Source organism: Staurois parvus, unplaced genomic scaffold (genome assembly GCF_062004578.1).
Source record: "Staurois parvus isolate SC_StPar_1 unplaced genomic scaffold, SC_StPar_1.0 ptg000506l, whole genome shotgun sequence".
Classification (NCBI taxonomy): domain Eukaryota; kingdom Metazoa; phylum Chordata; class Amphibia; order Anura; family Ranidae; genus Staurois; species Staurois parvus.
The window spans coordinates 113,855-132,086 of NW_028318302.1; the positions used below are offsets into that span (position 1 = coordinate 113,855).

The 18,232-nt window shown below is 39.2% G+C and overlaps 1 protein-coding gene across 2 annotated transcripts in view; it reads right to left on the minus strand.

The window, feature by feature from the left end:
- The window catches only part of SLC29A4 (solute carrier family 29 member 4), an 82,589-nt gene that overhangs the window by 29,095 nt on the left and 35,262 nt on the right, over positions 1 to 18,232 (minus strand). For both annotated transcript variants that reach the window (XM_089689975.1, XM_089689974.1), the window contains exons 3-7: positions 13,380 to 13,508; positions 11,527 to 11,640; positions 6,325 to 6,453; positions 4,663 to 4,737; positions 2,546 to 2,799 (exon numbers count right to left, since the gene is read on the minus strand). In XM_089689975.1, the coding sequence (XP_089546101.1) occupies positions 2,546 to 2,799; positions 4,663 to 4,737; positions 6,325 to 6,453; positions 11,527 to 11,640; positions 13,380 to 13,508 (701 nt within the window). The remainder of the gene's footprint in view (positions 1 to 2,545; positions 2,800 to 4,662; positions 4,738 to 6,324; positions 6,454 to 11,526; positions 11,641 to 13,379; positions 13,509 to 18,232) is intronic.

Below are 18,232 nucleotides of genomic sequence, written 5' to 3' on the forward strand. Positions count from 1 at the left end.
TCCAGACTTCAGGCTGTAATTGACTGCAAAGGATTTGCAACCAAGTATTAAAAAGTGAAAGTTTGATTTATGATTATTATTCTGTCCCATTACTTTTGGTCCCTTAACAAGTGGGAGGCACATATGAAAACTGTTGTAATTCTTACACCGTTCACCTGATTTGGATGTAAATACCCTCAAATTAAAGCTGACAGTCTGCAGTTAAAGCACATCTTGTTCGTTTCATTTCAAATCCATTGTGGTGGTGTATAGAGCCAAAAATGTTAGAATTGTGTCGATGTCCCAATATTTATGGAACTGACTATATGTTGTTCCAAAAAGCCAGTGTTCTTCGAGCCTGCTAAATAAACATACAAAAATACGTATCTATAACAACATACTCTCATCTTTGGAGGTTTGATGTAACCATCTAATCAGACTCACAGTTCCCAGAATCTGGGAAAGTCATGTCCCACTATCACAGGGCATACCAGACTTCCTTTTTACATCTGGAGGGGGCTAGCAGCTCATCCATTGCTGTGCATCTCTGAACCACCTCAACCAGTTGATTAGAGGTTTTTGGGTATTCATGACAGACCCATAGTTGCAGGTTGACTGACAAAGGTCAAAGGTACTGTTCCATCATGACCCTCTATACCATTTGGGGTTCTGTCAAGTTCTTGCATGGCAGCCACTTCATGACTGTTACAGATTGTGTATTTGTTGTTGACTGATACTAAACAAGACAGGCTGATACTGAACTTGAAACTAAAGAGATTTACACTCTCAAAGTATGGCCACAATTTCAGCCCCACAGCAGGGCAAAACATAGAAGGCATTTTGGGCAAGTACAAATACAAGCAAATACTTTTATTTTAAAAAATAAACTAAATTTCTCCCTAATATCTATTTCTATGCTTTATGATCTTTCCCCAGGAGGGGTCTATGGTCAACACTCAGTGACAATGCTCATAGTTATCTTAACTTTTAATTGATGTCACTACCATGATCTCTCCAATCATTCAGCAACTTGTTCAGACTTCTTCTTTTTTGGGTAGAAAATATCTGAATGCTACAAATATCTTCCATAGGCTTGTAGGATACTTACAGTAGCCAGTTTGAGAACTCTGTGTCTCTACTTTGAAGAGCTCAAATCCAGAATCAATTCAACTATGACTATGTTTTCTGATAAAAACAATGCTATCATTATTGATACAAGGGAAAATTACTGGAAAAGGTAGCACTCTTGGACTGCATACCTCAACAATACTAGCCTCCTGTATCTCATTTTTCTTTATGAACAACCTATTGCCTCACTCCAATTTCCTAGTTTCATAAATACCAAGCTACACTTCCTGTAACTACTGTGTAGTTACTATTAATTTTTAATAATTGAGTCTCGCCTACATCCCTGAAAGTGTGTTGCAACTTTTCATTTGGATCTTGTGTAACAGGGGTACCAATGGGAAGTCCTACTGCTGCATTTACACACTACTTTGGAGACACAAGTCTAAAATTTAAAATGAAAAGTAACCTGGAACTATTTCCAACACCTGTCATGTAACTAGATGATGTTGCCAGCAACCCCTAAAATCTTTTGCCTACAAATCGTGATTTATCAAAAGAAAGCTTAAGGAAATCAAGTTGTTTGCAATACCTATCAGCATTTTTATCTGTGTATTCCCTACCATGTGTATAAGTGTAACGAACATCAGATCCATTACTATTAATGTGTTCATACTTTCTCAATAAATTTATCATTTGTTCATCATCAGCAATGAATTCCTAGTCAAAAGACATATCTCTAACTTTCCATAACCAAAAGCTAGACTTTCCACAGACAAAAACAGAGCTACTTATTTCAGAAGTCAATATTTGCAAATAAGACTCAAAAGACAGAAATGCTTTGTGCAAATGCAATTTTTACATGGCAAGGACGTATTGCCCATTGAGATTTTATAGCATGACTCTGAATAGCAATGTATGGACAGTACTGTCAGAACCCACTTGGAGCCATCAGTACATGACTAGCCAGCATACAGTATAAAGCCCCATAGTTCCCAAAAATGTTGTGTTTAAGACCATGCACTAAATGCATTGATTCTATTGAGTTCTTTTTTGTTGTACTATTGTGAATGACAATGTAGCAGTAGAGATGGTATATTTGCATAAAGAAGTTTGCACTGGACACCACAATCTTTAGGTTATGGCACTCTGTGAGCATTAAGTTAATCAAACACCATAGTGCTCAATAAGCATTAGAATACTTAGTACCCCACTTAAGCCACAGTTAAATCTGTTGACCAGAACTTTTGGCCCTATGTTGATTAGGCTCGGTAGATTACAATGCTTTTGTCCATACTGTGTGATTTAAAAGATAGCGGATAGCCACTTACAGACCTGCCATTAAAAATAGCATTTATTTATAAACCATTTTCCATAGTTTATGCATATTTTCTCTGAATTGTTATATATGAGATAACATCTCAAATGTTTGGGAACCCTCAGAACTACACTGTTTTTGATCTTATGTCTGTAAATATATTCCATTAATGCAAACACTTACTTCTTCTACATAGGTATTTTGATGCACTTGGTAACGAAAACTTGGTTCCACTGGATTCTTCATCATGTTTTTAGCTAAGCTTTTATTTGTATAATATTGAACAAATCTTGTTCTTCTCACTAGAACATGCAAAACAAAGCAAATAAGCTCCAGTGAAATTGAAATTAAAAAGAAGATAATGGTGCTCTCTTTCTCATCTGGTAACAGCAGCTTGGTGAAGATTCGGCTGAGTGAGATGATAACTCCTGCAGTACCTGTAATAAGAAATGAAATGTCTGTTATCCTTAAAGTGTGCAGACAATCTACAACAGTAAATGTATATTTTGATACAGTAGAAATTTCCATTTTGCTCCCCTTTTTTACTAGCCCCGACCATTATAGATATCTGTAAACTGCATGAGAGTATGTTTTTTGCTTGTGAACTCTTTATAACTGGTAACGGTGTCTAAAGAAGAAAAAGAAACCGAACTTCTAGGTACGGCAAAGGCATTGGATTCTTTGGGCACAGTAAGAGACTACACAGTAAAATACATATAACCATTTATTGACATAAAAGAGTCATATATTCATGATAGGACCTATAGGACAGACATGCTCCTCAAAAAAGGGAAGAAGAGTAAAACAAGTCATGGTTATAAGCACAATGCCCCCTCATGTATGTTAAAAAAAATAGGCAATCCATAGAATCACCGTGAATACTAGCCAATTCAAGCCATATTGGTTTTATTCATGTTACTCTGGGATACCCTTGTCTTTGAAGGTACAGTTCTATATATTTCCTATTATAGGATTTTTTTTACATTACAACTGGCTTTTGTATCTTTGATTGGCTCGCTTCAAGCTCTGGTCCCCTATGTCCGCCCTCCAGACTTCTGTGCCGCCCATCCGTCCTCTCCACGTAAGCTCAGCCTAATTTTACACATATGTATCTTGTTGATCTTATGTATATTTGTATGTTTGTCTGTACATTCATTTTGTACTTTCTTTATACATGCAGCAGCATGTATCCCTCGTATCCCTCATATTCAAGCTATGGTCCTGAAGAAGCCAAATGCACAGGCGAAACGTGTTGACCGTATTTTGATGAATGCATGTTGCTACTATGTGCTTAGTGGTATTTTTTTAATATACATGAGGGGGGCATTGTGCTTATAAGTATGACTTGTTTTGCTCTTGTTCCCTTTTTTGAGGAGCATGTCTGTACTATAGGTCCTATCATGAATATATGACTCTTTTATGTCAATAAATGGTTATATGTATTTTACTGTGTGTTCTCTTACTGTGCCCAAAGAATCAAATGCCTTTGCCGTACCTAGCAGTTCAGTTTCTTTTTCTTCTGTATCAATAGGATTTGGCACCAGGAAGCTTTTTGGTATTTTTTTATGGTTAAGGTGTCTCTTTTGCCTAAGCATATTTACACGAAAAGTTCTCCTTCTGCTTCTTTCCCATCTCAGAGATTTAAAAGGTATTAGGCAGTGGAACTGATTACAAATAGCACAAACAAGGGTGCCCTCACTGGAATTTGTCCCACTGTCAAGCAAACCCCGCTCTGTGCACTTATCACAAACAGGTTAGTGATGGCGACTGAATTGTTACGCTGTCATGCTGAGCTACTGTATATGTTGCACTGTCCCCTTCATCCACAGGTGGTTGTGGCCAATACACATCTGTATCCAGGTTGGGGTAATGTTCTTTTTCCTCTGTATGCCAACTACTATTGAGGAAGCATATCAGTTGCTTCTACGTGTCAGCAGAAACATTTCCAATAGGTCTATTCTGCTGTCGAGCTACAAATCTTAGCATATCTTTCTGTGTGATCTCCCTTTTGTCTATAGAAACACAATCTCACCATGTCTCATTGGTAGTTATCATCTATCTGCAGAACTAAAAGTCCAAGCTTGTCCCACTTTTTTTTTCTCATGTATCTGTCAGTGCATAAGCTGGAGCATTTTTACTCACTGCACTGATGGCCATAATACATGACACACTTCCTGAGCTAATCATTGGCAAATAATACAACACAGAATTCACACAGCACTCACTAAGAGATTTATACTGTATTCAAAACAGTGGATTACCATGGTGAGGCCTTAAGAAGGCATTAAGAATGTACTTACTTTCTCCTGTCATCACACCTTGTGTGTACCGCTTCGGTAACATTCCAGCATAGCCATAAAAGCTGGATTGCTGCACTTAGAAAAATATAAAACAGTGATAACATATTGTGCATATGAAAACAGAATACTTTCATACTTTTAAATCTTGTTTTTGCATATGTTTCTGCATAATCTCTGGTCTATTTAAAAAGATACTCCTTTTTAATTAAAAGTCATCAAAGAAAACCAATGAGCACATTCTTGAACAAATAGGGCAGTAAAGATGCAAACCTAATACATGAAACCCTTACATGCTACAGTATGTTTCAGTTTACAACCCCGGTACCTTATATTCCAGGATCACCAAAACCAGGGGTGCACTAGAATGCCAATAATGACTTCAGGTTACAAGTCAAGCTCTGAGTCACCGCCTTAACACCTCCCATATCTCACTTTTAGTTAGGGATGTGGTCAAGTGTATGCCCACATTCCACTTGGTAAGTTTAATTGCAGATCTGCGACTTGTAGATAATTTAAGATTAAATGCTTAATGTTTCCACTTTTGTCTAGTCCTTTTAACTGCCTACAATTATCTCTATACGTCCACCTTGAATCATATTGTGTCAAATGCTGGATATTGAACTCCTCCCACAGCTTTTCTCAAGCCACTTTCACAGTTGCTTTAAATCTCAGGCATCCACTAGACCACGTCTTGCGTTAGAAACTAAAAACATTCTGGTTTCAGTAAGACTATTGATCTATCCATGTGCATACATTTCCAAACCTCTGCATCTAAAAGTTGCTGTCTAGTAGACAGTTAAAGCTGAATTCAAGCCACAGTTTTTTTAATAGAAGTGATAAACTATATATTTATTTCTACCAATACATTTTTTTGTATCTCATTTTTGATGTTCGCATATGACCATTTGTGGTTTGAATTATTTCTGCAAATTCACCACAATAAAAAGTTATTGCTATTGAAAACAATTTGATTAGTACTGAAGGATGAATATAAATGATACAAAATAGTATTAAAGCTATACTGATCTATCTCTATGTACTACGTACTACATAATAATACAGTAGTTGTTTATAGAGGCAGTGGCAAGCTCCAACAACCATACAAAACAACATCGGACACTGGCTGATGTATTCTGCCTTTACAACTCTCCTTCACCAGAGGCCCCTCTCCCCACCATCATTTCCTGTTGTCTGTCTTACCTACATAAACTTTATTTTCTCTGGATTTTTTCTTAGGTCACAGCAAAGCATATAGTAGCATCTTGCACAGTGAACTTGTCTTTTTTTAACACATTTTGGTCTGTTAAATACACCATTGCAAGAGTTACGTCATGTTTGTATGATAGGCGGAAAAAATACCTGTTGATTTTGCCAGTTACATTATTCTCATCTATCTCTAAGGAATACAGGAGCTATGCTCCTCTTGGTTATAAAAAGGAAGAGAAAGGTAGGGTCCTGTAGCCCTATGTGGTTATGATTTCATGATACAGTAGAGTAAGAGGAAATCCTATCCACCATGAAAACTTTTAGTCTGCCTAATCCACATTCTAGATATCATTAGTATACTGTAAGCGTTGATAGTTAGGCTACTCATTAATTCTACCCTGTGGGGCAATACTCATTTGTAATAAAATATCGCTCAAATGCATTTATATCACTTACCTGTGCATCCAAAAGCCACCACACCAACAGCAAAAAGGTTAACAGCATAGGACTGCTTGAATGTAAAGAGCTCCAGCCAAATATCACAAATGCCAACAAATATTAACGGGCTCAAAGCAAAAATATAGCCTGTGATTTAAATATAATCAATATAAGTGTCACTGATAGAATTAACGCATCAACATGTACATGCAAATATACTATTTAAAAGTGTTGATTTTAAAATTATCAAATTAAAATTCTTCGAATGGCCACTTATTCTCTATCAGTACATTTCAATGTTCAGGGAGAACCTTCTTCTGGAAAGGAAGAATTGACATTTATGCAAAGGGGTTGTCCTAAAAAATATTTTAAAATATGGGACCCATGGTTGTCATCTACAGAATCAACATATGTTTCACCAATGTGCTCTCTTGTTTAGATAGCATGTGCTGTATCTATATTAGGCCAAAGCTTCCAGAAATTCCCAGTTATGACATTTATTGTTTTAGTTAACATGACCCTGTCTATTCCTTAGATGAGAAGTTGTGTTCATGTCTGTGAATCATCTGGAGTATATTGTGGTTTATTGTGCTATCATGAAAGGCCCGATGTCATGTACCTAGTTATTGGTTTTCTTTGTTTTTATGTAAAAGTCGCCTACTGGGTACTGCTGGGTTTTTGTTTTTTTTTGTTGGGTTGTCTAATTGAATATGTATATTCAATTAGACAGTGCAGAAAAGAAAAAACAAAACAGCAGTGTCCAGTAAATTCAATAAAAATTACCTGATGCAAACAAAAAAAAAAAAGTTCAAGGAGTGGTATCTTATTAGGCACAGTAGGTTTGTGTTTATACACTCCACATGCAAAGAGGCAACGTTTCCCTGTATAGTTATCAGCCATGTATTTTTTGCATGTAGAATTGTGAGAATCTCCTATAGGCTGATTTTCAGATTGTCACAAAGCCAGGTAGGAATCAGTAAGAAAAAAATAATAAATAAAATAAATGCTTCAATCCCTTAATCATTTATACTGCCCATGTTCTTTCTCTCCCTGAGGCCGGTCACAGGAGGGGCTCTTACAAGGAGAATTTCCATTTTTTGGATAGAGTGTGGAAAGGTAGATAAGCTTGTTGAGTTTTAATGCTGCCTCTGTCCCCCCTAGGGAGATTCAAATCTAAAAAATACATTTGGGGATTAGGTATTAACAACACATTCAATATCTTAATACCCAATTAAAGCAATTAAGCTGCTACAGTTTAAATTAATCAGTGATTAACCTGTAAATTACATTTTTGAAATGTATTCTGAAGTGAAATTTTACATATACAAAAAATTAAACACAGTGCTTACAAACACAAATCCCCCAGTGAAAAACAAATCAATTCCCCCCAACCCCAAGATATCACTGCTATGACATTTCAATCAGTCAAACAAAAAAATCTATAATATCTTGTTGTTAACCATCAACAATCTCTGTGTTATGCTCCTCACCAGTATTTCATTCTTCATAGTGACTCTGAAATTATACTCAACATTTCGGAACTTGCGCATTATTGTTTTATTTAAGATACAGGTCTCCTAAAAGACCACAGTTAACCATGAATTATCAAGAATTTATGATGCACTTACTTTTTACATTTATTTTAACTTCCGTCATGACCTCAGTCCCAGAACCTTTTTCTCCCTATGCCCTCCTTGAGTCACAAAGCAATTTTTATTTTGTAAAAGTATGCGTTCTGCACCTAGCACTTTTAGGCTTCTCTAGGTGACCCTAATTTGTGCAAAATTGTTTTTTGGATAGATAGTGCTTTAGTTTAGTGTCGGGTTTGCATACATATTTTTTATTTCATAGGTTTTAATTTAGAACAAATGGTGAAAATGTTGAAAAAAAATACATCCAAGGTGTTACAGGGTGTCTTCCAACCACTAAAAATGTGCACATTTGGAGACAAAAGAGTTCATATTGTTTTGAGATAGACAAAACAAAAACTAATCACAGATAGATAATAGGCGGGATTGTAAATATCATTGTATAGAAATACAGAACTTCTGGCAGTGGTAATTAATTGGTTTTATTAAGATTACATTCTTAGTAAGTTGCTAATGATTTATGGAGTGATGCAACTTAGCTATATAGTGTATATGCAGTGATATAATTTGTATATGGAGCAAGAAAGTGAAGGGATAGGTGAGCAAAGTGGGGTTTATTTACTAAAGCTGGAGAGAGAAAATCAGGCTCACTTCTGCATAGAAATCAATCAACTTTTCTATTAAGTTTTGGCAATAAAATCTGGAAGCTGATTGGTTTCTACCCAGAAGTAAGCCTGATTTTGCACTCTCCAGCTTTAGTAAATAAACCCCAGTGTGTGGTGCAACATAAGGAAGATAGAAGGTATGTTACCAGATGAATTAAGTTGGCAAATTCAATGGGTCTTGCCTTAGTCACACAGTCTATGATTACCTTTTCTTCAAGGGTGGACTATAAGGATTGTTTCCTAAATTATATGTTGTGATTTATAGTGCTTGATAGTGCTTGTATGCACTTAAAGGATAGGTTCATCTTTGGGAACATGTTAGATGTTCTACCCATTTTTAGGGCGGAACATTTAACAGCTGCTGCCCGATCACTCCCCTCCCTGTGACAGCACTATGGGGAGAAGTTTCCCATACAAGCTGTCACTTTTTAAAACCACCGCAGCCGTGCAAAGCTCCACCCACATGCGTCATTTATTCACAGAGTTCTGTGAATGAATGAACTACAAGTCCCAACAGCCTTAGCAGCTGTCGGCTTCTAGTTCTCAATGAACTACCACGGCGCTGTAGAGCGCCATGGTAGTTTATTGATTCTTCTTGTCAGTAAACCTGCCTGCTTGTACATCCCGTATGGGCAAGAAGGTATGCTGACAGGTCTGCAGGAGATCTGCATGGCACCAGCAATCTACTGTCTATGAATTTGATGGTGAAGGATAACACTGCATATAATTTAGAAAGGTGCCTATTAAACACTGAAGAAATAGTAGGAAGAAGATATTCAGGGCCCATTTATGCTGCACTGTGGCATCATTCATTTAGAATGTTTTTAATAAAATATTTTTTTTAGTAATTTATATATGAAGTGATGCAGCATACCTATAGAGCGTTGTGTTTGTATCAGAGTCTTGTTTTCATATTCTTAAAGAGCTGGAACTGGGTGGGAATATTACATTTTAGGAGCATGGAAACTATTATTATTTATGTTGAGAAAGGGGAGAGTTTCCTGAAACACATTCTGTGAAGCCTTGTGCCGGCAATGTAACTGAGAAGCTGAGGACACTTATTGCACAGTGGGTAACGTTGTGATTTTGCATGTACTCTGAGACTCACAGATGGACCTTTCTGTAATAGCACTTGCTGCCGCAGTGCCTGTAGGACCAGTCCTGGAAGCCCCCGTTCATTCTTCTTTCCATATAGCCATTTCACATCATGAAACCAATGTTTTCTTTTCAATACATGTCTGCTTACTACACCATGGATGGTACTTGTTGTCTTTTTGATAAAGTTTTACTTATCTGCTGCCTTCTCACTTTCAGGGCCCCTATCAACACTGTGACTGCAGGTTTAAAGGCACTCCAAAGTTTGAGGGACAACTGAGATTTATCAAATCAAAATATCTAAATATTAACCTCAGAAGGTCTGAATATAGAATCTTAAGAATTATTTTTTACTAGTGATCGGTTTTTATGTATTATATTTAATACATATTTTATATGTATTTTATACACTCTGTATAGCTTTATTTTGATTATCATTATCAAATCAAATATCTAAAGGAGATGGAGACCTGAGTTTTTTGTGTGAAAACATTGAGTTCAGAAGGTCTGAATATAGAATCTTAATAATTATTTTTTATTAGTGATCGGTTTTTATGTATTATATTTAATACATATTTTATATGTATTTTATACACTCTGTATAGCTTTATTCTGATTATCATTATGAAAAGATGTACCATTTTAGTACTATTTTCAGTGTGATGAGTAATTCCCTATTGTCATCTTACTATGTTACATAGTTACATAGTTAGTCTGGCTGAAAAAAAACAAACGTCCATCCAATTAAACCATAAAAAAAAGTTATAATCCTACACCCACAGTTGATCCAGAGGAAGGCAAAAAAAAACCCCAGCAAAGCATGATCCAATTTGCTCCTGCTGTGAAAAAAATTCCTTCCTGATCCCCTGAGAGGCATTTTTAATATATTAACATATTTTGATTATAAAGGATTAAATACATAGCTTTTTTACTGCTTGCAGGTCCATGCCCTCCTACCTTAGCTACAGTATGTATGTGCCCATTTGCCAAGAGCTATTCTTTGACAAAACGGAGGGCCCTTATCATACTGCAGTGTTGACTTCAGGATCAGAAGTGTGGCAGGGTTGCCAAAATGCTGCCCTGAAAACAGTGAGCACAAGTGGTTTTTTCATGTCATCTTTACCAACAAGGCCCTGATATGTGCTTCTGCAATCCTGGGTTGTGAGTGCTATATATTGTCAAGTTTATTTTTAATATTTAATATTTGAGCATGCACCAGCTTTTTTTTGTTCTCTTGAAGGAATAATTGTGAGCAAACAGTGAGCTGAAGGTTCTGATCAGAACTGAGATGTGTTTACTGTGTACAATTGGAAACTGGCATACATATACTTCTGCAATGCTTTTATACTAGGTGGCTAAATCTGGACGTTTGTCAATTCACTTACCTTTATTTGGCATATTTGCCCCATGAACAGGATTTTGCTTATACACTCCCCAACATTTGCCACTCTCTAGAATTACAGGTCACAATGGCTGCAGTGTTATTACACTTTGATTAATATAGTGTATTAAATAAATGTTATTATTCAGTTTGTTTTCTATTTTTTCTCTATTTAATGGCTTACATAAGAAATTTGCCATGATAAAAAAAACAAAGGGAGACTTATTATTCCATAAAAAATTTAGCTAGTTGTGATGTTTCTAAAAACCAATGCTTACATATGAATTGTAAACCCTGCCTGAATATGCAGTGTGGCAATTCAAGCATATGTATGTAAAATGTGTAATTACCTGTAATTAATCATACTTTAGGAGTCAAGACCAACATTATTTAATCTTAGTGAACCCTAGCCCTTGAAATGTGCCCGTTTGTGTTAACAGACAAAATCTGCTTCACTGACTGAAAGCATAAATTTGTTTTTGTTACTTACCAGCGGTGATCCTTGTGTTTGTAGTAAGAAGCTCCACCATAGCATTATTAAGGACAACAGCAGCTAAAGCTACAATGATATAGGTCAGACTCATATCAAACACTATAGATGTGCCTGAAAGCAAATGACAGCAAGTAAATTAAATATTGAAATAATATCCTGCGATATTTCTTTATTCATTCCAAACAAATAACTGACAAATTGCAAAATCTAAAAACAGAAACAAAATGCACACCCTTAAAATCATACTATTCACATATTTTTTTTAAACATGGAAACCAGTAACACTTTTTTTTTTACATTTTTATTTTATTTTTTTTTATTTTTTTTTATGTATTTATTATTTTTTTATATAATGTCACCCTAGCAGTAAAATGCTAAATTTTTTTAAATTGCTTTTACAGACATGCTGGCTGTAAAAGCAATCATTTCTCACTCACTCTGGCTGCATTCCAGCAGCCATTGAGAAATACTGTGAGAGCTGTGATTGGTCACAGCTTATCACATGCTACGAGGCCTCTGTAATTGATCATAGAGCTTACAGTAATAAACAATGATGCCAGGAAATGAGATCTTGTTTACTACTGTGCATGTAATCGCTGATTGGCAAATCAGTGATCACTTGGTACTGGGGCTGCCCACAGCGGCCTGGTGCAGCGATCCTGTTCGGACACAGCGGGCACTGATCACACTGCTGCATGCTTCCAGGAAGCGCACACAGGTGGTAGATGTGGGTGAATGTTTAGAAACGTACATCCGCATCGGCCATGTTTCCATATGGCCATTTATGTGGATAGGCCAGATGGGAAGAGATAAAAATCACAAGAGTTGCAAGAATTCATATCTTTGTCTTATTTATGTAACTTTGACTGTGACATGATCTGATTCCAGAGGGTTTTTTTATACCCTCTAATCCACTCCCAGTCCATTTTCTGCTGTGTCACACTCTGTATTGTGTTGATTGCCCAAACCAAAGTCACATAAACATCAAAGTCGCATGAAGTCACACTGAAGTCACATGAAGTTGCAATGCAAAGTTGCACAGCTTTGGGGTTGCAGCAACATGAACTGAGCCTAATAATTGAAAATATGATACGGAACCCAATAACAGCTCAGTTACCTAAAATTTGGGACAGTATGAAATCTCCGTATCTCTCTTTTACCACTTAGACGATTACAATCATTCTTGTGAAGTCTATCTTTTTCTCTTACCAGGTATGGGAAGATTCTCTCTATGGTCCTTCATCAGTATCATGCAACTCTCTATGTGTTTCTTCACAAATGAGTTTAAATATAATATTTTTAATACAGAACTATTTCGATATTTTAAGATCAAGAACTATATATTGTACATCATAAAAGCCTCTGACTTCTGCCACTTTCACCTTGTCTGAGCTGAAGTATCTAAAGCACACATAACCCAGGTCTAATCTTGAGATTCTACCCCACAGTTGTAAATTCCCTGTACAAGCTCTGCCAGTGTATGTGAGACTGAACTATAGTCAGGAAAAACAAGAAACGAGGAAGAAAAGAAAAATGTATGAAAAATCAGAAATATGTAAACTCAGACACAGTTGTTCAGTGGGAAAAGGGAGGATGAGCAACTACTATGTGTCATTTTTTTATGTAGAGGGTGTAGATCGGCACACACTGGTTTGTCCCTGGGAACAACAGTCTTAATGATGGAATGGCCTATCCTTAACTCCAGCAGAGGGTGTCACTGTGGTTGGTAGATGTTGTCTACTTCATGGCAGCCCTCAACAGGGAGAGGAAGCACTCTCCAGGTTCATGCAATGAAAAACAAGAAGAAAGGCACCTCTGAGTGTAGACATTTGATGTAACATTTAACACACCTGGAAACTTGTGGTGCAGATAGTCCACATCTGTAATAAAACTGTTATATGGAAGCAGGAAGCCAACTCCAGCAAGCAACATAGCAAAGTATATTCCATGATAACGGTCCATCGGCTCTGGGTTTGGATCTTAATGAAAAAAAAAATACAATTAAAAAAAGTAAGAGAAAGTATTTTTTTGAGCATGTCCACATATTAGTACGAAAACTTTAAGGGACTGTTCATACCATGCCCACATGGATCACATGAGCTGTGTGTTGCTATGTGAATCACATGCAGTTCTGTGCGGTGGAATTTCAGCCCATTTATTTTTAAAGCAGAACTCCGGGCAAAAACTTCTCTACATGTTGTAAGGCCAATGTGGTGCCTATATATAAAAAGGATCCAAATCTTACCAAGTAATTATAGACCTGTTAGTTTAACTTCTATAGTTGGGAAGATACTGGAGAGTTTAATAAAAGACCACATAGATGAGTTCTTGCTTGAAAAAAACATTTTAAGCAACAGACAGCGTGGATTCATGAAAGACAGAAGTTGTCAAACAAATCTGATTTCTTTTTATGAGGGGGTGAGCAAAACCTTGGACAGAGGGGTGGCAGTGGACGTGGTATACTTGGATTTTGCAAAAGCGTTTAACACAGTTCCCCACACATGGCTAATGTGTAAGGTAAAGTCTACGGGCTTGGAAAAATCTGTATGTAAATGGATAGAAAACTGGCTAAAAGATCGTATTCAGAGAGTAGTGGTTAATGATTCATACTCTGAATGGTTTGGGGTCATCAGTGGTGTACCCCAAGGTTCAGTGTTGGGACCCTTACTTTTTAATATATTTATAAATGATATAGTGTCTGAGATTAAAAATCCCATTTCAGTCTTTGCATATGACACCAAGCTGTGCAGTGGAATAACATCCTTACAAGATATCTCCAACTTAGAAGCCGACCTCAATGCACTGTTTAATTGGGCAACTATGTGGCAAATGAGGTTTAATGTTGGTAAATGTAAGGTTATGCACTTAGGAGCTAAGAATATGCATGCATCATACATACTGGGGGGGGGTACAACTGGGGGAATCAATGGTGGAGAAGGATCTGGGGGTTCTGGCAGATCACAAGCTTAATAATGGCATGCAATGCCAAGCTGCGATTTCTAAAGCGAGCAAAATCCTCTCTTGTATTAAAAGAGGTATAGACTCCAGAGAGAGAGATATCATATTACCCCTGTACAAATCATTAGTAACACCTCATCTGGAATATGCAGTTCAGTTTTGGGCACCAATTCCCAAAAAGAACATTGGGGAACTTGAGAAAGTACAGAGAAGGGCAATTAAATTGATACGAGGCATGGAGGAGCTCAGCTATGAGGAGAGATTAGAGGAACTGAATTTATTCTCTCTTGAGAAGAGGAGATTAGGGGGGATATGATCAACATGTATAAATACATCAGTTGTTCATATAGTGAACTCGGTGTAGAGTTATTCACCTTGAGGTCATCACAGAGGGCAAGGGGGCACTCTTTATGTCTGGAGGAAAAAAGATTTAATTTCCAAATACAGAAAGGTTTCTTCACAGTAAGAGGTATGAAAATGTGCCATAGACTCCCTCAAGAGTTGGTTCTGGCCAGCTCAGTAGATTGCTTTAAAAAGGCCTGGATTCTTTCCTAGATACACAGAATATAACCGGATACTAACAAGTTGATCCAGGGAATATCTAATTGCCACTTGGGGGATCAGGAAGAATTTTTTTCCCCTGCAGGAGCAAACTGGATCATGCTTTGCTGGTTTTTTTGCCTTCCTCTGGATCAACTGTGGGTATAGGATTATCACTTTTTTTTATAGTTGAACTAGATGGACTTTTGTCTTTTTTTGGCCAGACTAACTATGTAACTATGTCCTTGTTGCTGATTCCCTACCTTCACTGAATAGGTTATCCATGTTCTTGTAAACTCAGTAGTTGCTCAGATATAGCCTGAACATTTTCAAATCAGACCATTAATTCCCAGGGGTTTTCCTGTTTGTAAGACCGGTAGCTGCTTTTCCTCCTATTCCTCCAGCCACCAATCTCGGCCCTTCTCATCTGTAGTTCAGTCTACAGGAAGCAGGGATGTACTTACATTACTGCTTGCTGTAGTGGGCAGAACAGGACTCAGAGACCACCGGTCTGTAACGCCCATGGAGGTGGGGTGCTAAAAATGACAGCCACCTCTGATAGGCTGCACTGGCTGGAGGAGGAAGATACTGCTGGAACACAGGAGGACTGACCACAGACTCAGCGCTCCTCTCACAGCCAGATGAAACAGTTCTGCAGCAGATGGTAAAGTCTGCAAGAGTCGGGAGAAAGCCAGCTGTCAAAACAGAGCGGTGATGTTGGGGGTGGGCGGGACCGGAGCTTTTGACAGCTGCCTCGGTCCCTCCTACCTGGATGACAGGGGCAGCAGGTGGCATTTAGAACAACCAATGCTCTGTACTCTCCTCCCTGCAGCCACTGAATACCTGTGGGAGGGGAGTAGAAGGAGGCATTCAACTGCAGAGAGGAGAATGAAGAGCATTGGTTGCTGTATATGCTGCCTGCCACCCCTCTCATCCAGCCTGCCATGTGTTTCTGGCAGCTACTGGTTGCTGCGACTGATGGCTCCACCTCCTAGCCCCGCCCCTCGACTTAGCTGACGCTTCTTTGTTCTCGGCCACAGCAGTGCCCAGCACTATGCCAGCAGTATATGATGTGTCCTCCTATCACACTGCTTCCCTCCTCCACCTGTCACACTGCCCCCTCTCCTGTCACACTGCCCCCTCCACCTGTTACACTGCCCCCCCTGCTGTCACACTCCCCCACCACTCCTGTCAAACTGCCCCCCTCTCCTGTCAAACTGCCCCCCCCCTCTCCTGTCACACTAGCCCCTTTCCTGTCACACTGCCCCCACCACTCCTGTCAAACTGCCCCCTCTCCTGTCAAACTGCCCCCCCTCTCCTTTCACACTGCCCCCTCTCCTGTCACACTACCCCCTTTCCTGGCACACTGCCCCCCACCTGTCACATTGCTCCTACCACCTGTCACACCGCCCCCCCACCTGTCACACTGCCCCCTCCTGTCACACCGCCCCTACCACCTGTCACATCGCCCCCCCTCCTGTCACAGTGCCCCCCTCCTCCTGTCACACTGCCCCCCCACACCTGTCACACTGATGTAATAGTGCCTGTCCCTGTGACCCTACAGGAGGGAGACTTCTCACTTTCTGTTTCTGTCACCCCACCAGAGGGAGACTTCCTTTTTATGTGACACCACTGAATGGAGACTTCCTGTTTCTGTGACCCCACTGGAGGGAGACGTCCCCTCACTTCTTGTCCCCATGACACCACTGGAGAGAGAATTCCAGTTTCTGTGATCCCAATGGAGGGAGACTTACCCTCACTTCCTGTCCCTGTGACACTAATGGAGTAAGACTTCCTGTTTCTGTGAAACCAATGGAAGGAATCTTCCCAACAATTCCTGTTGCTGGTGATCTCATTGGAGGGAGACTTCCCCTCACTTCCTGTTTCTGTGACCCCCACCAGAGGCAGATTTTCCCTCACTTCCAGTCCCTGTTACCCCACTATAGGGAGACTTCCCCTCACTTCCAGTTTCTGTGACCCTACTGGAAGGAGACTTCCCCTCACTTCCAGTCCCTGTAACCCCACTGGAGGGAGACTTCCTTTCACTTCTTTTCCCTGTGATCCCACTGGAGGGGGACTTCCCATCACTTCCTGTCCCTGTGACACCACTGGAGGGAGACTTCCCCTCAGTTCCTGTTTCTGTGACCTCACAGAGGGAGACTTACCCTTACTTCCTGTCCCTGTGACCCCACTGGAAGGAAACGTCCCCTCACTTCCTGTTTGTGACCCCACCGGAGGGAGACTTCTCCTCCCTTCCTGTTCCTGTGACCTCACAGAGGGAGATGTCCCATCACTTCCTGTCCCTGTGACCCCACTGGATGGAGACTTCCCCTCATGTCCTGTTTTTGACACACCAATGAAGAGAGACTTCCTGTTTCTGTGACTCCCCCCCCCCCCCCCCCACTGGAGGGAGACTTCACCTCACTTCCTGACCCTGGCACAGGAACATCCATAAAAACATTATCAGAGGTTCAGCACCTTCCTTGCTACAAATGTGGTCTTGTCTGTGATCCCATGGGATACATTGCAAGTCATCTCCTGTAGTATGGCTACAGTGTCTGATCAATTAGTTTATCTGCTGTTGTGGTTGGAGGGGGAGAGATTGCATGTGATGAGAGCAGCCACAGCCAGAAACAGAAAACCTAGAGGGGGGAGAATTCAATCTAAAGTAGACTACATAGAATGAACTACACGTTGCACATGCATGCTTTACATTTATAAGATTGTCACCTGTGCTGCTGTGTGGTTGGAGGTTGATGGGAAGTGTAGTTTCTTGAGAGGACAGGACATGATGTAGTCCCGGCTGTTACACTTCCTCAGAGCAGATACTGTTATCTTTTGAATTCCAGATATGACTTCCTGAGAATTCAGCTAGACATTTCTCTTTAATGGTAAGGGATTTCACAAATGTATTAACTGTTTAGTGTTTTGTGTAGGGGGTGTACTAATGGGTGATTTTTTTTTTTGCCAGAGTTCTTCTTTAAGGAGCTAAAATCACACTGCACCAATAGTAGTGCATGCACTATTTTTAAAACACACTGCAACTGAATAGCATGGTGCAAAAGTAGCATGTGATCCAGTTTGGGCAAACGCACTGCGTTTGCAACCTGTGTTTGGGGTGTTGTTAACTTTGTATTTATACCCGTTGCAGATTGCCAATGGAGTGCTTTTTGCATGCGGTGTGAATCACACGGTAAAGCACAAC